We start from the raw sequence: 27,688 nt of genomic DNA on the forward strand, positions 1-27,688 counted from the left end.
AGGCCAGGCAAAGGCCCTTGTACCGAGTCATCCCCATCCCCTGGGTTAGTCACATCCTCTTCCACCTCCTCTGCTGACCTCATCGACTGGCTGACTGTGGGTTGACAGTAAGTGGGATCTCCAACCTCGTCATTATCACCCTGTGTGTTCTCACACCCGTCGTCCTCAGAGCCAACCTCTTCCTGCCCTGACCGAAAAGTCAAGTTGTCGCTCCAATCAGGTATTTGAGTCTCATCATCGTCTTCATCATTGTCTCCACCAACAGGAGTTACAGTTTGGGAACGAGGGTCTAGATTATGCACAGAACCTTCTTCATCTGGTCCTGGATCCGACTTATAAAGATTCTGGGCATCAGTGCAGATCATTTCCTCGTCTGGATTAACAGAAGCTCTGGAGCAGACCTCCGTTTCCCAGGCTATAGTATGAGTAAACAGCTGTGCAGACTCAACCATCTGTGTTACCCCATACTCAGATGGGCAGCTGTAGACTTGGGAGCTGTGAGGAAGCAAGTGCGATTGGGGCGAAACCTCTGAGGACTGGAGTATTTGTGATGTTGAAGTTGAGGTGGAGGAGAGCCCACTTGAAGGAGCACTTGATATCCGTTGAAGCACCTGCTGTTTTTGTGCCTCATCTGGAATTTGTAGCGATGGGCGTGTGCGTAAGAAAGAGATCGTATCACATTGTCCACGAAAAGAAGTAGACATCTTAGTTTGGCTGGAGGATGGTCTTTCTTCTGCAGATGTTACTTCCCCCCCACCGCGGGGGCGCTCGACCCACCAGCGGACAGGCACCAGAATTGTGAGATGGGGGCTGGCCATCAGGGTCCACCGAAGCTCTGGCACAAACCCGGCGACACGGAGGTGGCACGGGCATGAACGGACTGGCCGTGTCAGCTTCGCACTTTTTTGGTTTTAGAATGGCATGACATGCCTATATCTGTGTCTCCCCCTCCTTTTACTCCTCCACCTCTTTTCTTTTCACATGACTATATGTACTTGTTTTCTATGTGTTGCTATATGTTTTTGTTTGCCTGCCATTGGTTTAAATGGTGTTCGAAAGTGTTCGACGAACAGTTCGACAAACAGTTCGACGAACAGTTCGTCGAACATGCGGGTGTTCGACGAACCGAACCGAACTCGAACACTACGGGGCTGGCTCAACACTACTAAAGATGACAATGTTATCAAGGTAGGATACAGCATACTTCTTATGTGTGCTGAGGATCCGAGTCATGGCCCTCTGGAAGGTGGCAGGTGCTCCCTGCAGTCCGAAAGGCATTCAGAAGTACTGGAAGCACCCATCAGGTGTTGAGAAAGCTGTTTTCTCCTTGGCCCTCTGGGATATGGGGATCTGCCAGTAGCCCTCTGTCAGGGTGGCAATATATCTCGCATGTCAAAGCCTCTCGATGAGTTTATCGACCCGGGGCATCGGGTGTGCATCACACTTGGAAACCTCATTTATCCTACGGTAGTCGTTACAAAATCTCCACTCCCCGTTGGGCTTTCGTACAAGAAAGATGGGACTCGACCATACCCTCTTCTATTCCTCTATCACACTGAGGTCCGGCATCCTCTTCCTTCACCTCAGCTGAGATTACCTCACGGCGGACTTCAGGAATCCTATAGGGTTTGAGGTTCACCCTAACATGCGCTTCCATCAGCACGTCATGCTCGACCACCTCCATACGCCCTGGCAGGTCCGAGAACAGGTCACGATTCCTTTGCAGCAGCTCTCTACATTGTTGCTTCTGTGCCGGCGATAGAGCATCTGCTATCATGACGTCATCATCTTTGGATTTTGGACTGGCTCCCAAACAAGAAGCCCCAAGCATTTTCTGATCTTGCCACGGCTTGAGCAAGTTCACATGGTACACTTGGTGCCGCTTTCTTCGGCCAGGCTGGTGAACTTTGTAGTTCACTTCTCTGAGTTTCTCCATCACCTCATACAGGTATTGCCACTTGGCCAGGAACTTGCTCTGTATGGTGGGAATAAGCACTAGTACGCGATCCCCAGGCTGGAACTGTCTCAGCCTTGCTGACCGGTTATATTTTGCCTGGGCCTCTTGTGCTTGGAGGAGATGAGCCTTCACGATAGGCATCACTTTCGCCATCCTCTCCTGCATCTTCCAATGTTTCCTTGGCAATATCCAGCAGCCCTCGCGGATGTTGTCCATACAATAGCTCAAATTGGTAGAAACCTGTAGAGGCATGTGGGACCTCTCTTACCGAGAAGAGCAGGAATAGTAGCAAGTAGTCCCTGTCATGACCGTCCTTCTCTACTACCTTTTTGAGCATTGATTTTAAGGTTTTATTAAAGCGCTCCACCAGGCCGTCTGTCTACGAATGGTAAACGGAGGTTCGCAGCTGGGTACTCTGAAGGAGTTTACACAGTTACTTCATTACCTTGCTCATGAACAGGGTTCCTTGATCTGTTAGGATCTCCATCGGCAGTCCGTTCCTGGCAAATATATGTTCGAATTCCCTGGTGATGCTCTTACTCGACGAGTTCCTCAGTGGTACTGCTTCCGGGTACCGGGTCGCATAGTCCATGGCCACAAGGATGTATTGGTGTCCCCGGGTCGATTTGACTAAGGGCCCCACCAGGTCCATGGCAATAGGGGATTTCTATCACAGGTAGGGGGATTAAAGGATTACGGAAGTGGGAGGAGGACGCGGTTATCTGGCAGGTGGAGGGCAGGATCTACAATAGTTCAGGATCTCCTGGTAATACCCTGGCCAGTAAAAATTCCTCAATATCCTCTCCTGAGTTTTCTTGGCCCTCAGGTGCCCCCCCAGACCATGTGAATGGGCAATATCTAATACCCTCTGTCGATATGGCCCTACAACTAATAGCTGTTCCACTATTTCACCACCCATTCGTTTGGTCACCCGATGCAATAACTCCCTCTGAACTGCGAAGTGTGGGTACCTGGTGTCTGCCCCTGGCTCTTGAGCACCCCCATTCCAAACAGTAACATTGTCCCATGCCCCCTTCAAGATCAAGTCCCGAACTTTAGCAGACCCAAAGTTCTCTCCTGTCGCCTCTAACTCAGGGAGGTTGGCCCCCTTGGTTACAGTCTCATCCTCATCGCCGGCAAGGACACACAATGGGGACTAATCCCCTTCAGATGTCGATGTGGGTATTTTCTTAGGGTCCTGGAATTTTGTCCAAGCGACTCAGTCCGGTTCCTCCTCCCCACAAGTCCCAGAACAATGGGAAATCGCGCCCCAATATGATGGGATGTATCAGGTCCTTAGCCACCCCGACCTCATGGGATTGGGCATCACAGTTTGTTTCCACTTTTACTGTGACCATAGGGTATTCCTTGGAGTCCCCATGTATGCAGCGAACGCCCACAGTCTTGGCAGAGATCAGCTGGTGGGGAAGGTTGGCACTGATTAGGGTCACTAGACTCCTTGAATCCAATAGTCAAAGCATCATCAGAACACTAACGGACAAGGCACATGCCTGCGGCCCCTCGCCGGGTCAACAGTCCACACTGCAGCTGGGATAAGCATAATAGGAGTCCCATCTGCCTAGGCTGCAGTTCATAAGCTCGGGTGACATATGACTCCTGGTCGCTACGTGTCCAGGGTTGTGACACCACCAACAGACTAGATCTTTAGCAACAGTCCTTGAGGTACCTTCAGTGGGAGTGGGAGGCCCCCCTAGTGGTGGCTCTTGACCCCTTCTGGGATGAACCTGCCCCCTTTTGGGTATCCCAGTATAGAGAAGTGACTATTTATGGTTTCCCGAGGGATTTCTCAACCACCTGGTACCTCTCTACCAGGCCGATAAAGTCATCTGCATTCTGGAGATCACCCTGGGCAACCCAAGTCTGTACTGTCTTGGGAAGGGAGTGCACAAATCTATCAATCACAACCCGCTCAACCGTCTGGGCCATAGTGAAGGACTCTAGCTGTAACCACTTCTGAATGAGATGCAGTAGGTCAAACATCTGCGAGCGAGGGGGTTTGTCGCTGGCATACACCCAGTGGTAGACTCGTTGGGCTCTCACCGGCATATTCACTCCCACTCGTGCTAAGATCTCTGTCTTTAGCTTGGTGATACAAAGGGTTCAGTGGGTGCTTTCGTCCGCACCAGGGTTCATCCCACTGGTGCTGACTTCTTTTTCTGTGGGCATAATACTACTCTGACAACAGAAGGGGAAGGCAAAACAGTGTGGGAATACTTTGTTGAGCCACCAAACAGACAATAAGATATAGAATATTCCCATCAAAATACCCAATATGGTACAAAATTACAGTCTCACTTTCCACTGACTCACCGGGAATGGAGCAGCTGCGATTCTGGGGCTTCCAGGGCTTACTACCCCCACCAGTGGCACCACACTTTGGGCAGGTACCCACAGAGAGGAGGTAATGCAAGCTTAGGAAGCTGACAGTCAATTGAGGAATGTGACCAGGTGACCGGATGGTCCCAACCTGGATTCTCCAAACATATCCCTGGGGGTCAGGTGACGAGATAACAATCCTAATCTTCCCCAAACATATCTCTGGGTTCAGTGTTATTCAATGGAGTAGATTTTTGTAACTCCTCCTGGGGCCATGATCCCCTAAGCTTACATCCTGTAGAAAGTCAAATCTGTGTCCCTCTTAATGGAGCCATGTTGTCCTAGTTGTTGCTCTGGCAAGTTACTCTGAATATTTTTTCCGAACTATAGAATTCCTTTTTTATACCCACATCTGTGGCTTAGGTCATCATCCACAGGTAAGGGGGAGGTGGGATGAGTTTAACCCTCATTGTTTAAGCATTTAATCGATCTACATAATTCATCCTTCTCTGTTTTGTGGGTCAACAATCCACAGGGTCCACACAATGGTCAATCAAAAAATTTTGCAAACATCCATTGTTCACTGACCTTGCCTCCCTCGCTTGCAAAGTTTGCAGACAGTAAGTTGCAATAAATATCAACTCAAGTGTCAATATGCAGGTTTATATAAACAATAAATTAGCACTCTAAGTCAAAGGTTTAAATTAAACCGTTTTAACAGTACTAGAAAAACACTACCCAGGAAAGAAATCCCTGTACAGGAATGCACACGTATTAGAATTCTAAAAATTTTTTGCTTTATTATTAATTCATATATATAAAGCAAAAAACAATACCAGCAAAGGTATCACCAAAAAGTAGCACACAGACATCACAGGTCTTGCTGAACAAGAAATACACTCTCAAATATAGGTAAAGTGCATAGGTTATTATAGCGGATAGACTGCAGTGGAAACCTAGAAATCAATAAATAAATAAAGTGCAAGTGCCTTTTTAATAGGTTCTACCTATATTATCCAGAGCCATTACTTATTGTAGCCATTAATATTGTAGATTTGCATGGGAAGTGCATATTCATTCAAAGTAGTCACATTCAAGATAGTCACATAGTAGTACTTGCAATCTTGAGATAGTGAGTCTGTGTGTGTCTGGTCTACCACCCAGAGACACACAGGCTCAGACACACACAGCTCAAACACAATTGGCCAATCAGTGACCACTTTGCTCTCCCTTCTTTGGACAAATCAAATATCTTAAGGAAGTTAGAGATGTGGCTGGAATCTTAAGCCTGCTCTGGAGGTAAGTATAAATGGTATTTATAAAATAACCAGGGATGTGTCCTTCTGTCTGAAGCATCTATAGACTGAGCATGCTCAGTGTGGCACCATGATTAGTGATGAGCGAGCACTAAAATGCTCGGGTACTCATTGCTCGGGTCGAGCAAATTGGAATACTCCGGTGCTCGACCCGAGCAACGAGCCCAATGTAAGTCTATGGGAAACTCGAGCAGTTTTCAGGCGGCTCCCCTGGCGGTCTGCAGAGGGCCTAAAAATTGCCCAAATCGATGGTAACAGTGCTCAAATGACATGGGAACAGCATGGGGAAGACCACTGAAAGCATCTCTGACTCCCAGATCACTGCTGTCAGCAACGTGGTCAGAGTATTACGCCACTTTTACGGACTCACAGTAAAACATACAAAAACGAAACCAAAATGTATTTTTCTATGAAATATGTTAAGGAGCATCCTGTCCAGGGTTATGACTTGTATATAAGGCAAAATAAATAACCAAAAATAAAAATACTCCTCCACAACTTGGGCTATGTTCACAGCTAGCAATTTTGATGCATTTTTGCACTTTTGAATTGCTTTCAACCAAGACAAATGCATTCACCAGGAAATGTCATTTTAACATTTTACAACCTTATCTGGCCATGTGGTGTGTGTCTCATCATCAGACACATGCATACATGGTGAAAAAACATGGGAAAAGCATGGGGAAGACCTCTGGAAGCATCTCTGACTCCCAGGTCACTGCCTAAAAGTGTGCACATCATAAGTGATCCTTGGCGCATGCGAAGATGCCTCCCGCCATGCACCTGTTGTTGCAGACTTGCAACAATCGCCAAACACGTCCTTGTCCCACTGCAGCGTTCAGTTGTCCCTACCCCATTCCTTGGAATGCAAGCGCAAGTATGCAGGCAGCCACCCACCCACAGGCTGCAATACTATACTGCCAAATTTTTGACAGCTGCTTGCACTTGAAATGTGGCCTTTTAGGCTCGTGGAGGCGGAAGCTTTTCACAACCTCATGCCGGCAGCGGCCAGGTGTCCATACTCGGTCCCCAGCCGCCACTATATTTCCCGGTATCGCCTCCACCTTTCACAAGCACGGATCCCACAACATTACCCTTGCCCTCCCCAGTGCACTTACTGGGATGGACCACCTAACCACAATCATGTGGACAAGTGAATGTGTCCAGGGACCGTATGGAGCCAGTCCACAACTTTTTTTGCTAAGGGTTGTATTTAGCTCGGTGAAAGGACTGGCATAGAGGGAAACCGCATCTGCCCTGCGTGTCATTTCTCCCAGGAAATCCTGTAATTGAGCTTGTTGCAGAAGCAATAGCAGCGCGTCTAAGATCAACTTGCACTTGTCGGTGGTGCTTTGTCACACACACATCTTTCTTTGCGCATTTAATTTCTTGAATACAGAGTTGGACAATGGCCTGATCTGTAATGCTTTTTGAGAAATAACATGCATAAGCATGGCCAATCCACATTAAAAAAGGAGGAGTGTCTGTGAACCTTCCCCCACACTTTTCTTCGTAAGGGCTGCTTTTCTGCAGGGTTGGAAGGGCTCACCAGAGAACCGGAGACTCCTCCGGTGGGCCCTGGCTTCTCCTTCAGGAAAGTTCATAGTGCTGAGGGGAGGCCATGATGATGATAGAGGCCACCATCTGCTTAGTTTTCTGTTACTTGGAATGCAAGTGCAAGTATGCAGCCAGCCACCCACCCACCCACAGGCCACAACACTAAACTGCCAGATTTCTGGGCAGCTCTTTGCACTTGAAATATGGCCTTTTAAGCTCATGCCAGCGGCGACCAGGTGTCCATACTCGGTCCCCAGCCGCCACTATATTTCCCGGTATCGCCTCCGCCTTCCACAAGCACGGGTCACACAACATTACCCTTGCCCTCCCCAGTGCACTTACTGGGAATGACCGCCTAACCACAAACACGTGGACAGGTGAATGTGGCCAGGGACGGTATGGAGCCAGTCTACAACTTTTTTTGCTGAGAGATGTATTTAGCTCGGTGAAAGAACTGGGATAGAGGGAAACCGTATCTACCCTGCATGTCATTTCTCCCAGGAAGTCCTCTAAAGCTGCTTGCACTTGAAATGTGGCCTGAACATTACTGCTGGTACTTTTCTGTAGGAATTTGCTTGCCTCCTACCAGCCTGGAATATTTCCAGCAAACTATGGTACGACGCCATGGTATTAACACTGCCCCCAGTTCCAGTGGCGAAGCCATCCCTAATTTCCTTCTCAGGAATTTTATATGGTAGACAGAGTGGCTGCCCAAATACATTTTCTCACAAAGAAGCTGAAGATAGAGTGGCAGTAGGTGCAAGTTTCTCCAGCCTGTTAGATATTAGAGGGTGAACGGCAGCACATTGGATCAGTGGTTAGCACTGAAGCCTTGCAGAGCTGGGATCATGGGTTCAAATCCCAGCAAGGACTTTGTATTTTCTCCCCGTGTTTGCGTGTGTTTCCTCCTCAGTAAAAAAAAGCAGCCATAGAGTGTCCGGGAACCTTCCCACACACTTTTCTTAGCCAGGACTGCTTCTCGGCAGGGTTGGACGGTCCCACCAGAGAATCCTCTGGTGTGCCTTGGCTTCTACCTCAGAAGAGTTCATGATAGCGCTAACTTTGCAGCTGCTATGGGGCTCTTGAGCGTGTGAGAAAGGTTAGCCCTCAGAATCAAATCCTCTGGTGGGCACAAGCACAGGAGATGCATGAGCTGAACAATGTGATTACATTAAGGTTAAATTGGTGATGCTGTTTTTTATACTAAAGAAATATCCTATTGTTTTGTTTTTTTACGTTATTTTTTAAGACAAATGCATTCACCGGGAAATGTCATTTTAACATTTTACAACCTTATCTGGCAATGTGGTGTGTGACACATCATCAGACACATCCTTTTTTATTTATTATGAAGTGACTCTGAAAGTCTTAAAGCCTATTTTTACAGAGACATCAGACGGCCCTTACTGTTCTTAAAAGGCCAGCAGTCGGCCGTAGCAATTGTTAGAGAGCCATCAGCCGGCTATGCTTTGTTGTTCCCATTATTAACAAGTGGGTCTCCTATACTGTTATTGCGTGTCCAGTGACTGCAAGGGCTGCCAAAAATTTGGACGCAGCCCAATACCCCTTTGAAGAGACATAGAGGAGGGTCTCACAAAAAAAAATGTTCCCATTATAAAGGAGCGGGTCTCCTATAGTGGTAATGCCCATGCTGTGACTGCAAAGGCAGCAAAAATTTGGGAAAAACCCCACTAAGAATATAAAGACACATAGAGTAGGGCCACAGTAACAAGTTATGATATGTTCCCATTAGAAAGGAGAGGGTCGGCTATACAGTTATAGGGTATGCAATGAGTGCAACGGCTTACCAATTTTAGGAAAAACACCACTAAAAATTTAAAGCCACATAGAGCAGGGCCACAGTAGCAAGGTACCACATGTTCCCATTAGAAAGTAGAAGGTCTGCAACATGTATTGTTATGATCTGCAACATGTACTAAGGAAAGATAGGGGAAAGCTGTCCCTACAGTAAGACAAAGCTGAATCCCTACGATGTAGCGGGATGCCTGTTCCTAGTGAACAGACCCGCCTTAGTCCTCGGCTAGTCGAACGAAGACCTATAGAATTAAGGGAGGGGTCCCTAAAAGAACTAAGGACTGGGACAAAAATGGGACACCTCCTAAACAGAAGTTGTTGCAGAACACAAAAAGACAAACTGACAAAAAGTACTAGAGGTCCCAGAGGACCAAGCAAACTTGACAGAGAAAAGCACAGAAACACCAGGCTAGAGAAACAGTAAAACACTGAAGTCCAGCACAGACAGAAGGGCGGAGCTTGAATATAAAGGCAGATGGTCATGTGATCGCAAACCACAAGATAGAAAAAACAAACAGGAGGGTTCTAACAGTCCCAGGCCTATCCGGAAACCTCCTGTGGAAAGCTTTAACAAGCCTAGGAGCAAAGACATCTTCCGTCCTTACCCAGGAGTTGTCTTCGGGACCGAAAGCCTTCCAGGAGACAAGATAATGTAATCTCTCTCTATGCCATCTAGAATTCAAGATATGAGAAATTTCATATTCGCCGTCTTCCACAACAGGGGGAACTGTGACAGTGGCGTCCCTATCAGATACTTCAGCCTTTTTCAACAAGGAAACATGAAACACAGGATTAATCTTCCAGGAAGTAGGGACATCCAACCTAACAGCAGATGGGTTAACAACCTGAAGCACTTTAAATGGACCCACAAACTTAGGACCCAGGTTTTTAGAGGGAATCCTCAACCGCAGGTCCTTCGAGGACAACCAAACCAAGTCACCCACAGTAAACAAAACCTCTTTACGTTTCCTGTCAAAATACTTCTTGGACTTTTTGTTAGCCTCTTGAAGGTTACAACGTACATTAGTCCAAACTCTCTCCAAATCACCGGAAAAATTCTCCTCCTCCGGCACCGCCGACCCCAGTTTACAGAACGAACCAAAAGACGGATGTCTCCCAGTACAACTAAAAAAAAAAGGAGAACACCCAGCAGAGGAGGATGTATGATTGTTAAGAGCAAATTCTGCGAGAGGCAGAAACTCAGACCACACCTCTTGGTTGTCCGCCACAAAACAACGCAAAAACTGTTCAACATCCTGGTTCTTTCTTTCAGTCTGTCCATTACTCAGGATGATAACCAGACGAAAGTGACAAATGGACTCCCAACTTGTCACAAAAAGCACGCCAAAAGCGAGCCACAAACTGAGGTCCTCTATCAGAAACAATATCCGTGAGATCGCCATGGAGCTTGACAATCTCCTTAACAAACGCCTTAGCGAGTGTCTTGGCGCCGGGCAACTTAATGAATGAACCCAAATGACACATCTTACTAAACCGGTCCACAACAACCCAGATGACAGTAAAACCCTCGGACACAGGAAGATCAGTAATAAAATCCATAGTGAGATGCGTCCAAGGCACACTAGGAACCTCCAGAGGGCAAAGCAACCACGCAGCAGGAGTATGTGAAGCCTTTGACCTAGCACACACAGTACACTGACGCACCCACTTGATGACTTCCTTCTGCCATCCAGGCCACCAAAAACTGCGACTGATAAGTCTCTTAGTCTCCGAAATTCCTGGATGACCTGCCAACCGAGACTCATGTCACTCAACAAACAAATCTCTCCTAAAGTCTCTAGGCACGAACAACCTCCCATGGGGAGTGTTAGATGGAGCATCATCTTGAGCTTTCAGAATCCCATTCTCCAAAACAGAGTCCAAAGCCACCACCACAACTCCTTTCTGTAAAATGCTCTCCTCCTCCTCGGCACCTACCATAGGAGAGAAGCTGCGAGATAAAGCATCGGCTTTAACATTCTTAGTACCAGGGATATAGGTTACAGAAAAATGAAACCGAGAAAAAAAAAGTGCCCACCTAGCTTGACGGGCATTCAAGCGCTTGGCAGCATCCAGATAGATCAAATTCTTATGATCTGTGAAAACCTGAATAGGAAATCTAGCGCCTTCCAAAAATTGATGCCAATGTTCAAACGCAAGTTTAATAGCCAGCAACTCCCGATTTCCAACATCATAATTCAGTTTGGTTTCCGAAAAAATTTTCAAAAAGAAGGCACAAGGATGTACTCCACCTTTGTTCTTCTGAGACAAAACTGCTCTGACCCCCACCGATGAAGCATTGACCTCGACCAAAAAGCCTTGGTCTCATCAGGCTGCATAAGGATAGGGGCAGAACAGAACCTCTCTTTGAGATACTCGAACGCTTCAATGGCCTCAGTTGTCCACTTGGCCGTATTAGCACCTTTCCTGGTGAGATCGGTTAGAGGTTTAACAATTACAGAAAAATTCTTAATGAATTTCCTGTAATAATTGGCAAAACCCAAAAATCTCTGTATAGATTTCAAACCAATAGGCCTAGGCCATTCCTGCACAGCTTGAACCTTCACAGGGTCCATCTCAAAGCCCTTGCTGGAGACAATGTAGCCCAAAAAACTAATTTTCTGCACAGCGAACTCACATTTCTCCAGCTTAGCAAAGAGTGAATTATCACTCAATAACTGCAAAACTTCACGTACACTCTGCCAATGGGACTCTAGATCAGGTGAATAAATCAAAATGTCATCCAAATACACAACCACATTTTTACCATTCAAAGGTCTCAGGATGTCATTAATTAGGTTTTGAAAAAATGCCGTTGCATTGGTAAGACCAAAAGGCATCACCAGATTATCAAAATGACCTACTGGAGTGTTAAAAGCAGTTTTCCGTTCATCACCCTCCTTCACACTAATTGTATGCCCCTTGGAGATCAATTTTGGAGAACCACTTGGCTCCCACTAGCTGGTTAAACAAGTCAGGAATTAATGGTAATGGGTAGGAATTGCGTACGGTAATCTTATTAATTTCACGAAAATCCAGACATAGACGTAAACTGTCGTCCTTTTTTTTAACAAAGAAGAATCCAACTGCCACAGGCGACTTAGAAGGTCTAATGTGACCAGCAGCCAGGCTAGTCTATATGTACTCCTCCAAGGCCTCTCTTTCAGGGATAGTCAGATTAAACAAGCGACTTTTGGGAAGAGTAGCACCCGGAGCAAACTCAATGGCGCAATCATAATCCCTATGAGGAGGTAAAACTTGCGACTCCTCCTCCGAAAAACACTCCAAAATCTTGAATAGGTACCAGTAATTCACCTTTTTCCACAGCCGCAATGCGACCATTACAACATTTATCATAGCACTTCGGACTCCAAGACTTAATTACATTAGTAGACCAGTCCAATAAAGGATTGTGCAGTCTTAACCAAATCAATCCCAGAACAGCTGGAGAGGGCAAATTATCCAAAAAAAACAAGTCCAAAATTTCTTGGTGAACTCCATTGATAGTGAGAGGAAGTGCAACAACCTTGTGAGTAATACATTTCAAAGGAGTGCTATCAATTGCAACCACAGAAATAGGTGATGACAAAGGTTTTGATTTCAAATTAAGGTTTTCCAAAAACCATTTATCAATCACATTAAATGTTGAACCACAATCCACAAATACCTGAAATTCAATCAAATCTCTCTGCAGAGTAGTATTCCCAGAAAGAAACACTCCTGCAGAGCGTAAACAGGCTATACGGGCGTAACTGACCTTTTTTTTTTCTTTACTTAAATCACAATACTTAATCAAATGGTCAGCTTTACCACAATAAAGACACAATTCCTCGGCGAATCTCCGGTCTCTTTCCTGAGTGCGGAGTGACATTCTGTAATGGGTCTGGGAGGCGGAACCTCTGAGCAACTTATACAAGGGGGCGGTCCTTGTAAGGAAGCGGGTGGCGACCAGGGAAGACAGGCAGGCAGTCACAGCAGGTGACCGGGACAGTCTCTGGGTAAACGGGCAGGAGGTCACGGCAAGTGACCGGGACAGTCTCTGGGTAAACGGGCAGGAGGTCACAGCAAGTGACCGGGACAGTCTCTGGGTGAACGGGCAGGAGGTCACGGCAAGTGACCGGGACAGTCTCTGGGTAAACGGGCAGGAGGTCACAGCAAGTGACCGGGACAGTCTCTGGGTAAACGGGCAGGTACGACCTGTGACGGCTGAGCCTCCAGGTAGGCTAGCAGGCAGATGGCAGATGAGTGCTCCCAGGTGAGCAGGCGAGAGTCTCTGGATAAGCAGGTGGTCACAGCATGTGACGGCGGAGCCTCCAGGTAGGCTAACAGGCAGGTAGCAGATGAGCGCTCCCAGGTGAGCGGGCAAGAGTCTCTGGACTGGCAGGTGGTCACAGCACGTGACGGCGGAGCCTCCAGGTAGGCTAACAGGCAGGTAGCAGATGAGCGCTCCCAGGTGAGCGGGCAAGAGTCTCTGTACTGGCAGGTGGTCACAGCACGTGACGGCGGAGCCTCCAGGTAGGCTAACAGGCAGGTAGCAGATGAGCGCTCCCAGGTGAGCGGGTTAGCTGGTCCATAGACAGACTGACAGGAGTCGGAAGGCAGACCGTCGGACCTCAGGCTAGCAAATGGGTAAGCGGATAACAGGCAGGAATCAGACAGCAAACTGGCAGGAAACTGGCAGGTAACTGGAAACGGGACCTGAGGGCTGAAGCAGAGTAGTGAACAGTGCAACAACATTGCTCGGGCACCTCCATTTTGGAGGAGGTGCCTTATATATGGAGGGATCCTCCGGCCATTGGCCGGGGACTCCTTAGGGCAACGCGCGTGGCCCCTCTAAGAGAGGGGGAGCGCGCGCGCGCCCTAAGCACAGTGACCAGGGGAGAGCGGGCGCTGCAAGCAGAGCGGGAGGAAGCCGCCGGGCACGGAGCAGAGAGGTGAGGGGAACAGCGTCCCTGCCTAGCAGGAGGCAGGGACGCCGACGCTACACTACCCCCCCTTTAGGCCCCCCCTTTTTTAGGCCAGACAGAAATTTAGCAAGGATGAGAGGGGCATGGATGTTCTCCCGGGGCTCCCATGTTCTCTCCTCAGGACCAAACCCCTTCCAATCCACTAGAAAAAATGTCTTTCCTCTTACCCTTTTGGTGTCCTGAATGTTCTCTACCTCAAACTCGTCTTCAGCAGAAACCGGAGCAGGAGGCGTACCTGTAGACTTGGAAAAGGAGTTAAGTACCACGGGTTTGAGAAGAGATACATGAAAGGAGTTAGGGATCCGTAAGTTGGCCGGGAGTTTCAATTTATAGGCCACCGGGTTGATCTGTTTGATAACCTCCAGTGGGCCGATGAACCGAGGCCCTAACTTATAGGAAGGAATCTTGAGCCGGATATATTTGGATGAGAGCCAGACTTTATCTCCGGGATGAAATTGTGGGGAATCCAGGCGTTTTTTGGCGGCGTGTCTCTTCATCCGCTCGGACGACTGAAGGAGTGCGGATCGGGTACTCTCCCAAATGGAGGAAAATTTGCTAACGAGAGATTCCGCGGCCGGGTTGTCCACAGAGGTGAAGACAGGAAAAGGGATCCGAGGATGCTGACCGAAGACTACAAAAAACGGGGATTTAGAAGAAGATTCACTCTCGTGATTGTTGCAAGAGAACTCGGCCCATGGTAGGAGATCCACCCAGTCTGAATGGTGGGCATTAACTAAGTGCCGGAGGTAACTGGTCAAATTCTGATTGATCCGCTCCACTTGACCATTGGACTGTGGGTGGTACGCGGAGGAGAAGTCCAGGGTGACGTCGAGCAGTTTACATGTGGCTCTCCAGAAGCGTGAGGTGAACTGAACCCCACAATCCGACATGATGTGGAGAGGCAGACCATGGAGACGGAAGATGTGGCGGATAAAGTCTTTAGCTAGCTCGGGTGCAGACGGGAGGCCTGGCAGGGGAATAAAATGAGCCATTTTGGAAAAGCGGTCAGCGACCACCCAAATGACCGTACAACCGGCAGAGACGGGGAGATCTGTTATGAAGTCCATAGATATATGTTGCCACGGGGCAGCAGGCACAGGCAGAGGAAGAAGGCGGCCGGCAGGCAGGTGTCTCGGAACTTTGTTGCGGGCGCAGGACACACAGGCAGAAACAAAGCCAATTACATCCTTGTGCAGGGTAGGCCACCAGTAGTGCCGGGTAATAAGCTGGAGGGTCTTTTTCTGACCGACGTGCCCAGCTAGCTTAGACGAGTGACCCCAGTGTAGAATCTTCTCCCGATCGGACTCCGTTACGAACGTCTTACCGGGAGGGAGACGATTTAGGCCCACGGGGGCTACCTGCATTACTCTGGCGGGATCGATGATGTGTTTAGGCTCCTCCTCAAGATCAGACACCAGAAAGGATCGGGACAGGGCGTCAGCTTTGATGTTTTTGTCAGCCGGACGAAAATGAAGAATGAAATCAAAGCGGGCAAAAAACAAAGACCACCGGGCTTGGCGCGGGTTAAGTCTCTGGGCGCTCTGGAGATATGCCAAGTTCTTGTGGTCAGTGTAAATTATTACCGGGTGGAGAGCCCCCTCGAGCAGGTAACGCCACTCCTCCAGTGCCATCTTAATGGCCAACAATTCTCGGTCTCCTATAGAATAATTGCGCTCAGAAGAGGAGAAAAGTTTGGAGAAAAAGCCGCAGGTTACCTTTCTTCGGTAAGAAGATTTTTGGGTAAGTACCGCCCCAGCTCCGGAGGAGGAGGCGTCAACTTCTAGGTAGAGATGAGCGTTGTTCTACTCGAACTGTTCGCCAATCTCAAATTCGAGCTGTTTTGGGCGGTGTTCGAGCCGTTCGGCGAACACGAACAATTTGAGAAAAATTCGGCTGTTCGAGGTTATGTTCGATAACTGTTCGTCCACCAAAATCATAACTGGATTTTTTCTCAGTAATGATGAAAATTAATGTTAATACGCAGTTTGAGTGTACAGCGGGGTGGGGGGAGGGGCAGGGGATGGATCTCTGCAGGAACAATGAAGATCTCCATTTTTTTTTCTCTTTCCCGCATTTGCAGTGGGGAGGTGCAATCTGTCAGCCTATCAGCAGCGCACACACGGAGCGAAGTGCTTTTTTTCACACAAGCAAGGGCATGTGTCATTGGCAGTGTATGTCACATGTCCTTGCCCTATAAGACCAAGCCATTTTCCCCGTCGCCACCATTTTCTCACTGCTGCAGCTGCGTGTTAGACGACACCGCTGTTGCTGTGTGCGCTATACCTTGTTAATTTCAAGCCAATTTTCGCACAAATATACAGATAGCTTGGGAGTAGGGAATAGTTGTGATTGCAGTCCTTTTAAGGACTAGGTTACAGCATTTCCTACGACTTTTATCAGGGAGGTCTGTGCTCTTAAATAGATAGGTTGTGGGAGTAAAGACTAATTGTAATTGGAGTCCTTTTCAGGACTAGGTTACATGAGTTCCTATCAGTTTTTGCCAGGCAGGTCTGTGCCAGTGCTGTGCAAGTTTTTTTCACAGCATTTGGCTGAATCTAGCAAAGCTAATCCTTTTTGGCCTATTGCAGAGTGTGTTAGTCAGTGGAGTAGCCTATCTGTGTTGCAAGATATACCACCTGTGTATAGAATACCAATTTTTTTACTGCACCTAGTGAAGTAAAATCTTTTGGGCATAGCATCATTCTATTAGTCCATCTATACTGACCTCCATCAGGTTGCAAACTGAATATAATTTTTTTCTGCATCTAGCTCTGAAAAAATATTTGGGCTTCTAGCAGTGTGTGGGACTTGGTCTATTAGTCCATCTATACTGACCTCCATCAGGTTGCAAATTAAAAATAATTTTTTTCTTCATTTAGCTCTGAAAAAATATTTGGGCTTCTATCAGTGTGTGGGACTTGTTCTATTAGTCCTTCTATACTGACCTCCAGCAGGTTGCAAATTGAATATAATTTTTTTCTGCATCTAGCTCTGAAAAAATAGTTGGGCTTCTAGCGGTGTGTGGGACTTGGTCTATTAGTCCATCTATACTGACCTCCATCAGGTTGCAAATTAAAAATAATTTTTTTCTGCATCTAGCTCTGAAAAAATATTTGGGCTTCTAGCAGTGTGTGGGACTTGGTCTATTAGTCCATCTATACTGACCTCCATCAGGTTGCAAATTAAAAATAATTTTTTTCTGCATCTAGCTCTGAAAAAATATTTGGGCTTCTAGCAGTGTGTGGGACCTGGTCTATTAGTCCATCTATACTGACCTCCATCAGGTTGCAAATTAAAAATAATTTTTTTCTTCATTTAGCTCTGAAAAAATATTTGGGCTTCTAGCAGTGTGTGGGACTTGTTCTATTAGTCCTTCTATACTGACCTCCAGCAGGTTGCAAATTGAATATAATTTTTTTCTGCATCTAGCTCTGAAAAAATAGTTGGGCTTCTAGCGGTGTGTGGGACTTGGTCTATTAGTCCATCTATACTGACCTCCATCAGGTTGCAAATTAAAAATAATTTTTTTCTGCATCTAGCTCTGAAAAAATATTTGGGCTTCTAGCAGTGTGTGGGACTTGGTCTATTAGTCCATCTATACTGACCTCCATCAGGTTGCAAATTAAAAATAATTTTTTTCTGCATCTAGCTCTGAAAAAATATTTGGGCTTCTAGCGGTGTGTGGGACTTGGTCTTTTAGTCCATCTATACTGACCTCCATCAGGTTGCAAATTAAAAATAATTTTTTTCTGCATCTAGCTCTGAAAAAATATTTGGGCTTCTAGCAGTGTGTGGGACTTGGTCTATTAGTCCATCTATACTGACCTCCATCAGGTTGCAAATTAAAAATATTTTTTTTTGCATCTAGCTCTGAAAAAATATTTGGGCTTCTAGCGGTGTGTGGGACTTGGTCTATTAGTCCATCTATACTGACCTCCATCAGGTTGCAAATTAAAAATAATTTTTTTCTGCATCTAGCTCTGAAAAAATATTTGGGCTTCTAGCATTGTGTGGGACTTGGTCTATTAGTCCATCTATACTGACCTCCATCAGGTTGCAAATTAAAAATAATTTTTTTCTTCATTTAGCTCTGAAAAAATATTTGGGCTTCTAGCAGTGTGTGGGACTTGTTCTATTAGTCCTTCTATACTGACCTCCAGCAGGTTGCAAATTGAATATAATTTTTTTCTGCATCTAGCTCTGAAAAAATAGTTGGGCTTCTAGCGGTGTGTGGGACTGGGTCTATTAGTCCATCTATACTGACCTCCATCAGGTTGCAAATTAAAAATAATTTTTTTCTGCATCTAGCTCTGAAAAAATATTTGGGCTTCTAGCAGTGTGTGGGACTTGGTCTATTAGTCCATCTATACTGACCTCCATCAGGTTGCAAATTAAAAATAATTTTTTTCTTCATTTAGCTCTGAAAAAATATTTGGGCTTCTAGCAGTGTGTGGGACTTGTTCTATTAGTCCTTCTATACTGACCTCCAGCAGGTTGCAAATTGAATATAATTTTTTTCTGCATCTAGCTCTGAAAAAATAGTTGGGCTTCTAGTGGTGTGTGGGACTGGGTCTATTAGTCCATCTATACTGACCTCCATCAGGTTGCAAATTAAAAATAATTTTTATCTGCATCTACAGTACCTCTGAAAAAATATTTGGGCTTCTAGCAGTGTGTGGGACTATTTGTATTAGTCCATCTATACTGACCTCCATCAGGTTGCAAATTCAAAATAATTTTTTTCTGCATCTAACCCAGCCAATAGTTTTGGCCTAATACCACAGTTTGGCCACTCAGCTCTGCTCGGTTACCATCCATTGTTTTTTTGTGCAAACAACTCCAGAGTTGTGAATTAGTTAACCACCAAAATGAGTGGAAAAAGGCCTGCTGCTGGTGGAAAGGGGAATAGGCGTGTTGGGAAGGGGAAAAAAGGTTGTGTCCGTGGGGTAGGTGTTAAAGCAACAGTAACATCTGCAGAAGAAAGACCATCTTCCAGCCAAACTAAAATGTCTACTTCTTTTAGCGGACAATGTGATAAGATCCCTTTCTTACGGCCACGCCAATCGCTACAAATTCCAGATGAGGCACAAAAACAGCAGGTGCTTCAACGGATATCAAGTGCTCCTTTAAGTGGGCTCTCCTCCACATCAACTTCAACATCACAAATACTCCAGTCCTCAAAGGTGTCACCCAAATCGCACTTGCTTCCTCACAGCTCCCAAATCTCCAGCTGCCCGTCTGAGTATGAGGTAGAACAGATGGTTGAGTCTGCAGAGCTGTTTACTCATACTATAGCCTGGGAATCAGAGGTCGACTCCAGCGCTTCTGTGAATCCAGACGAGGAAATGATCTGCACTGATGCCCAGAATCTTTATGAGTCGGATCCAGGACCAGACGCAGAAGGTTCTGACCATAATGAAGACCCTCATTCCCAAACTGTAACTCCTGTTGGTGGAGACAATGAGGAAGACGATGATAAGACTCAAATACCTGATTGGAGCGACAACTTTAGTTTTTTGTCAGGGCAGGAACAGGTTGGCTCTGAGGACGACGGGTGTGATAACGCACAGGGTGATGATGATGAGGTCGGAGATCCCACTTACTGTCAACCCACAGTCAGCCAAGAGATGAGGTCAGCAGAGGAGGTGGAGGAAGATGCTAGTGACGACGAGGTCAGGTTGCGCCTACCTGGACAGAGACGTAGTACTGGAAGCACGTCAACAACTGCATCCTCAAACACAACTCTGCCTCTCACCACAAGTCGTGGTGGCTCTTCAGGTCGCATGGGTGCTAAGCCTTGCATAGCCTGGGCATTTTTTCAGATCGATAAAGATGACCCAACTCGTGTTATCTGTAACATTTGTCAGCAAAAGCTAAGTAGAGGCCAAAAAATACATAGTTTGAGTACTTCATGCATGAACCGGCACATGGACATGAAGCATAAGTTGCAGTGGGAAGCTCAGTGTGCTACAATGCGGCCTAGCCGGCCGGGCCAATCACCGTCTGCCATATCTTGTGCATCCGCGGCCTCTTCATCCTCTGTGACTGGGGGGACAGCAGTCACACCTGTTTTGGGGCGCAGACCTGCCACCTCTTTACCCGCAACAGCCAGCGTGATTGGCAGGTCATCATTTTCTTTGGAGGTGGTAACACCAGCTGGTGTTGAGCGCTGTCCGACATCAATAGCACCACCTTTGGATCAAGGCAACCTAACATGTCCGCCTGCATCTTCCTCACAGACCGGCAGTTTGCCGGGGACACCCTTATCAACCCCGTCTAAGCACAATAGCCAGCCCTCGGTCCCTCAGATGTGGACAAGTTAAAGACCATTTCCTCCTAGCCATGAGAAAGCTAAGAGGTTGAATTTCACCATCTGCAAGCTCTTGGCTACAGAAATGCTGCCTTTCCGCCTGGTGGACACAGAGGATTTTCGAGACCTTATGTCCGTCGCAGTGCCCCAGTACCAGATGCCCAGTCGGCACTACTTCTCAAAGAAAGGTGTGCCTGCGCTCCACCAGCATGTCGCACACAACATCACAGCTTCTTTGAGAAACTCTGTGTGTGACAGGGTGCATTTCACCACAGACACTTGGACGAGTAGGCATGGACAGGGGCGTTACATGTCGCTGACTGGGCACTGGGTAACTATGGTGACAGCAGGACAAGGGGCTGCTGTCCAAGTCTTGCCGTCCCCACGAGTTGTGCGTCAATCCTCTTTATGTCAAAGTTCCTCCACTGCTTCTGCCTCCTCAACCTCCTCTCGGTCTTCCACCTGCACGCAAAGCCTGTCTGGTATTGCCACAAGCTTTCTAACTGCGCAGAAGGGATCCTGCACACCTCCTTACTATGCTGGCAGTAGGGCTCAACGTCATCAGGCGGTTTTTACATTGAAATGTCTGGGAAATGTGAGTCACACAGCTGAGGAGTTGTGGTCAGCTCTGGAGAACCAATTTCATGAATGGTTGTCTCCACTGGACCTGAAACCAGGGAAGGCCGTGTGCGACAATGCTGCAAACCTGGGTGCGGCCCTTCGCCGGGGCAATGTCACACACGTGCCTTGTATGGCTCACGTGTTGAACCTGGTTGTCCAGCAATTTTTAGCCCACTATCCCAGACTAGATGGCCTTCTGCAGAGGGCACGGTCGCTGTGTGCTCACTTCCGCCGTTCGCATCCCGCAGCTCAGCGACTTACATCTCTACAGAAGTCGTTGGGCCTGCCACTTCACCGGCTAAAATGCGATGTGCCTACCCGGTGGAATTCAACTCTGCACATGTTGCAGCGACTGTGGCAGCACCGACAAGCCCTGGTGCAATACGTTCTGACGTATAGCCTGGGCCAACGAGATTCAGAGGTGGGGCAAATCACGCTGGAGGAGTGGTCTCAGATCAGGGACCTATGCACCCTTCTGCACAGTTTTGAAATGGCGACGAAGATGTTTACTGCTGACGATGCCATTATCAGCATGACTATTCCGGTGATTTACATGCTGGAGCACATGTTAAACAGAATTCGGAGTCAGGTGGTGGCACAAGAGGAGGTGGAGGAAGTAGAGGAGGAGGAGTTGTATGCGGAAGGGCTAACATCTGCAAGGTCCAGACGGTCGGCAGCACCAAGGCGGCAGGCATGTGAGGGTGGGGGAGATGGTTTTACCAGGGCGCATGGTAGCAGCCAAACTAGTGAGGAAGGTGCAGGAGCCCAGGAAGAAGTGGAGGACGAACTGATGGAAGACTCATCAGATGAGGGAGACCTTGATCACATTTCTGTTGTGCGAGGTTGGGGGGAGAGGACAGAGGAAGGAAGCATGATTGTTACCTCGCCACCAACACAACAGGGACTTGGTGCTCCTGGATGCGCAACACACATGAGTGCCTTCTTGCTGCACTACCTGCAACATGACCCTCGAATTGTGAGAATTAGAAATAATCCTGACTACTGGGTTGCCACAATGTTAGATCCCCGGTACAAAAGTAAATTTGCAGAAATTATTCCTGCCATAGAAAGGGATGCACGCATGCAGGAGTATCAGCAGAGACTGTTGCAGAATCTTACATGTGCTTTTCCACAAAATACCAGTGGTGCACGTAGTGAATCTCACAGTTCCAACTTGCCAACCGTGGGACCGTCAAGTGTTCAGCACTCAAACCGTAACTGAACCACAGTATCTGCTGGTAACATCAATTTTGCGGAATCATTTCACCACTTTTTTAGCCCATCCTTTGCAAGGCCACAGGAGACAAGAAGTCTGACACATAGTCAACGCCTAGAGACGATGGTACAGGAGTATCTCCAAGTAAACATTGAAGCCACGACTGTGTCACTGGACCCTTGCTCTTTTTGGGCTTCCAATCTGGATAAATGGCCGGAGCTAGCCACTTACGCCTTGGAGATCTTGTCATGCCCCGCAGCCAGCGTTCTGTCTGAACGTGTGTTCAGCGCTGCTGGTGGTGTGCTGACAGATAAGCGCACGCGGCTCTCCACTGATAATGTAGACAGACTCACGTTCATAAAGATGAACAAATCATGGATCCGAAACGACTTTTCTACCCCTGTGTCATCCTGGGGAGAGTAAAAGCTTGATGATTGGTTAAAATCACCCTACCAACCGTTTTAAGCTTTCAAATTACTAATCATGTTTATCTGTATCTTGACTGGAAAATAATTTGGGCTTTGTAGCAGTGTGCAGCACTGATCCTATTAGGCCATCTATACTAAAGCTTCACCAGATTTAAAATTAAAAATAATTTTTAGCTGCATCTAGCCCGGAAAATAATTTTGGGGCTCCGAGATGCGCAAGGCACATAAGTGCCTTCTTGCTTCACTACCTGCAGCATGACCCTCATATTGTCAGAATTCGAAGTAATCATGACTACTGGGTTGCCACACTCTTAGATCCCCCAAACTTTTCGATCAACCTTTTCATTTTAATAAAGACCAAAAAAATGGTCATTTTTGCAATTATAAGCATTAGCAGGTTGTTAGAAACTGAAATCAAACAGTTTTCAACTCAAAACTTTATTCTAGGTGATGTTACATTTTCACATAGGACCCCTTGTTCGAAAGGAGCTTCTGAACTCTCTCGTCCATTGAATTTGTCAGGTTTTGGATGGTTTCTGCTTCAATTGTTTTGCATGAGGACAGAATACCCTCCCAGACCTGTTGCTTAGATGTGAACTGCCTCCCGCCATCATAGACACTCCTTTTAATGGTGCTCCAAAGGTTCTGAATGGGGTAGAGGTCAGGGGAGCATGGGGGTCACACCATAAGTTTGTCCCTTTTTATGCCCATATCAGCCAGAGATGCAGATGTTTTATGTGCAGCATGAGATGGTGCATTATCATGCAGAAAAATGATCTTGCTGTGAAATACACGGTTCTTCTTCTTGTACCATGGCAGGAAGTGCTGTTTGAGAAAATCCACATACATTATGGAGTTCATCTTTAGCGCCTTCAGGGATCCTAAAGGGGCCGACAATCTCTCTCCCCATGATTCCAGCCCAAAACCTTACTCCACCTCCTCCTTGTTGGCGCTGTAGCCGTGTTTGCGTGGGGTGTCCATCAACCAGCCATCCTCCACTCCATCCATCTGGACCATCGAGCGCTGCACGGCACTCATCCGTGAACAAAACAGTTTTGAAATCAGTCTTCATGTAATGTTTGGCCCACTGGAGCCGTTTCTGCTTGTGTGAAGTGGATAGAGGAGGTCGACAGGATGGCGCATGCACAGCTGCAAACCTCTGAAGGACCCTGCATCTTGTTGTTCGGGGGACGTTGGAGGCACAAGCAGCTTCAAAAACTTGTTTGCTGCTATGACAAGGCTTTTTTGCCGCTGCTCTTTCAACCTGACGTAATTGCCTGTAGGAAAGAGTCCTCAATTTGCCCTTATCAGCATGCACACGTGTGTACTGTGAATCAGCTACATACTTCTTGATTGCCAAGACACTTCATCCTGATCATCGCACAATGTTGATTGTAGTCATGCCTTGACCTAAACACTCCACAATTTGTTGCTTCTCAGCAGCCGACACATCCTTTTTCTTTCCCATTTTGGCAGAAAATGTAGGCTGCTTAATAATGTGAGAGAGCCTTCTTAAGTAGTCTTGCCTTTCATTGGACACACCTGCCAAACTAATTAGCACAGGTGTCTGCAATTGCTTACAGTGATATAAAGAGCCCTGACACACATCACCATCAATGAGTTTAACTGACAAACAAACAAATTCTTCCCTTATCACTCCTAAACACTTTTTGTATAATAATTTGGAACGCAGTGTACATGTGCTTTTCCACAAAACACCAGTGGTTCACGTAGTGAATCTTACAGTTCTAACTTGCCAACCGTGGTCTGTATGGAGTTGTTCAATAAAGGGCCCAAAATTAAGATAACATAGATGGGAAAGGTCTCTATGAATAGGAATTCCTAAGTATTTGATACCCTGTGAGGGCCAGGCAAAGGGAAAGTTGGACTGGATGGAATCCTATATGGATTTGGGGAGGGAGACATCGAGGGCCTCAGACTTCGCTGCATTGATTTTAAAATTTTACCATGTAACAAAGTGATCTATTTCAGCCATAACAGCATGGATGGATATATGTGATTGAGTGATATATACTAGGACATCATCAGCAAATAGAGAGCACTTGTACTCGGTGCCTCCCACCTCAATCCACCTAATATTGGGGTTATGGTGAATTGATGAGAGCAGGTGCTCCGTCACTAGGATGTATAAGAGAGGGGACAGAGGACATCACTGCCTTGTCCCATTGGTGATTGTGAAAGGTGATGAAAATGTTCTGACGCACCCCCTGGGCCTTGGGACACCCGGAGCCGGACCCTTTTTGGTGGATGCTGGTGGTTGTAGTCTTCATGGCGGCGACCCAGTTCCGTGGCTCAGGGTGGTCAAACCAGTGGCGGAACTATTTATGTGGTTTTCATGTTTAAATGTCCGACTACGCCACCCGTGGATTGCGGTCAGAGTGAACCGCCGCTACAGGGCAGACCACTGAGGCTGGTGTTGTGGGTGCAGCAGAGCGTAGCATAACTCCCCACGGGAGGAGTATAGCCTCAGGGCAGTGTATGCGGAGGATGGGGGTGATGGTGCAGGGCAGCAGCAGTAACGACACGGAGTCAGTGATGCAGTTCAGGGCCTTTACTCATAGTTCTTATTATTCAGACCACGTCTGCAGGTAACGGCTGCCCACGTCGTACTGTGCTCACCAGGTGAGGGGCTCAGACAACTCCCAGATAACTTTGGAGCACTTCACAGGACCCCCTTTGTGTGTCCTTTGTCTGGCCTTTCTTACCAACACTTCTGTCCGGCTGCCTCGGGCCTCCTCTTGGTAAACTTGGCGCCAGTTTCCCTGACCCTATGTGGTGCCTTCCTAGCGGGTGTAGCGAGGGGCTGCGCCACATAAAATGTCAGAGCCTCCGGTTTCTAGCTGAGGGTCGTTTCCTGCCTCCACTAGTTCGGGGACCGGTCTCCCCCTTTGGCCTGACCCCTCCACGCAGGTGGATTCGGGCGTGCGGTGGCGACTCGCCCGTCCGCACCCCTGGGATCCCTTCATTCCTCGTTCCTGGAGCCTTCTCCGCTCCTCTTCCTTCCTTCTCCCTCTTCCAGGCCTGGGCCTCTGTTACTAGGCCCGCCTCCGGAGCAGAGCTCATGCAGAGCCCCTGCTCCCTGCCACTTCTGCTCAGACTTCTCTGCACTGAACTAAGATGGTGCCCACCTTTTATACTCCCTTCTCAATGCACCCAGGAACTGCTTCCTCCCTGCTCCTGCACTACAGGGTTCCCCTTCCTCAGTGTTCCCTCCCCCCACTCCAGCCAGGGACAGGGACTGTCGTGCCCATCTCAGGGGCATATTGGTCGCCCTGCCCCACGGCAATGTGGTGTAATGCATGCAGGTGTCGGGTCCTGATCCACACTCCATCCTTACCTGAGAGTGAGATATCACACCTCTGGGTGAGGTGCAATACGTCTGTAGCAACCGAGCCCTCAGGGTGCTACAGTTCCATTTATCTTCAGCCTAGGTGACGTATTGCGATACAGGGCCGTGATTTTGGCTATAAAAGGGTCCCCTAGACCCCTACCCCAAGCTTTTTAAGAGAATCATATATGGCGTGCCAGGAGACTCTATGGAATGCTTTCTCAGCATCCAACGAGAGTATCTAATTACAAATTTTTAACTGCATCTAGCCCAGGAAATACTTTGTGCCTAGTAGCAGTGTCTGCTAGTGAGCGGATTATCCCGGCTGTTAAGCAAGCTGCACCACCTGTAGTTTAGACACTTAATTTTTTCAAAGGAAATGCTTCGGGACCATGGGATACTTAGTGAAGAGCATCAGGAGGCACCCCAAGGCATAGGGGCTGGGGCTGGCAGTAGGATGCCTTGCGGTGGACAGCCGAGCTCGATCCTTATAAAAGATTTTTAACTGCAGCAGCTTTAGTGGACGCTACTGGAGCTGGAATTACCGCGGCTGCTGGCATGAGACTTGCCCTCCAATAGATCCTTGTAAATGGATTTAAAGTGTATTCATTCAAATTAGAGAGACAATTTAAATTAAAAAGCTTAGAGCTGCCTCCACCACAGGGGAGCTCGCTCGACCCACCAGCGGACAGGCACCAGTATTGGGAGAGGGGGGCTGGCCGTCAGGGTTCACCGCGGCTCTGGCACAAACCCGGCGACACGGAGGTGGCACGGGCAGGAGCGGACTGGCCGTGTCGGCTTCTCACTTTTTGGATTTTAGAAGGGCATGACATGCCTATATCTGTGTCTCCCCCTCCTTTTACTCCTCCACCTCTTTTATTTTCGCATGACTATATGTACTTGTCACTTTTCCATGTGTTAGTTATGTCTTCTGAGCAGTTTGTCAGCTTTTGGACACCTTTGAAGGTGTTTTCTATGTGTTTCTATGTGTTTTTGTTTGCCTGCCATTGGTTTTAACGGTGTTCGAAGGTGTTCGACGAACAGTTCGACGAACAGTTCGGCAAACACACCGGTGTTCGACGAACCGAACCGAACTCGAACACTACGGGGGTGGCTCAACACTACTTCTAGGAAGAATTGTTTGTTGCCGTCCGGACGATGCAGCACCGAGGCGAAGAGGAAGGCCTGTTTTAAGGAAAGAAATGCCTCCTCTGCTTCGGGCGGCCATTCTCTGGGGTTCGTACCTTTACGGGTGAGAGCAGAGATAGGGGCGGTCCGGGAAGAGAAGTGCGGTATGAACAGGCGGTAATAGTTGGCGAAGCCCAGGAACCGCTGAATAGCCTTCAACCCCTCTGGTCGGGGCCACTTCTGGATGGCAGACAGTTTCTCAGGATCCATTTGTATGCCGGTCTGAGAGATTATGTAGCCCAGAAATGGAAGAGAGGTCTGCTCAAAGATGCACTTCTCATATTTAGCGTAGAGGTGGTTCTGCCTGAGCCTGAGCAGGACCTGACAAACGTCCCTCCGGTGAGTAGGAAGATTCGGAGAGAAGACCAAGATATCGTCCAGGTACACCACCACGCAGGAGTAGAGAAGATCACGGAAGATGTCATTGACCAACTCTTGAAGGACGGCAGGAGCGTTACAGAGACCGAAGGGCATCACAAGGTACTCATAGTGGCCGTCCTGGGTATTGAATGCAGTCTTCCACTCATCCCCCTGACGGATACGGACCAGGTTATACGTCCCACGGAGATCCAGTTTGGTGAAGATTCTAGCCCCCTCAGATGGTCAAATAATTCAGGAATAAGCGGA

At 47.6% G+C, this 27,688-nt stretch overlaps 1 protein-coding gene across 1 annotated transcript in view; it reads left to right on the forward strand.

The window, feature by feature from the left end:
• LOC141271611 (scavenger receptor cysteine-rich domain-containing protein DMBT1-like) overlaps positions 1-27,688 on the forward strand; it is a 78,808-nt gene that overhangs the window by 17,516 nt on the left and 33,604 nt on the right. The window contains exon 2 of the mRNA XM_073681655.1: positions 3,941-3,949. Coding sequence (XP_073537756.1) covers positions 3,941-3,949 — 9 coding nt within the window. The remainder of the gene's footprint in view (positions 1-3,940; positions 3,950-27,688) is intronic.

The sequence above is a fragment of the Phyllobates terribilis genome, unplaced genomic scaffold (assembly GCF_046119375.1).
Source record: "Phyllobates terribilis strain yellow unplaced genomic scaffold, ASM4611937v1 Scaffold_5__5_contigs__length_657084704, whole genome shotgun sequence".
Lineage (NCBI taxonomy): Eukaryota > Metazoa > Chordata > Amphibia > Anura > Dendrobatidae > Phyllobates > Phyllobates terribilis.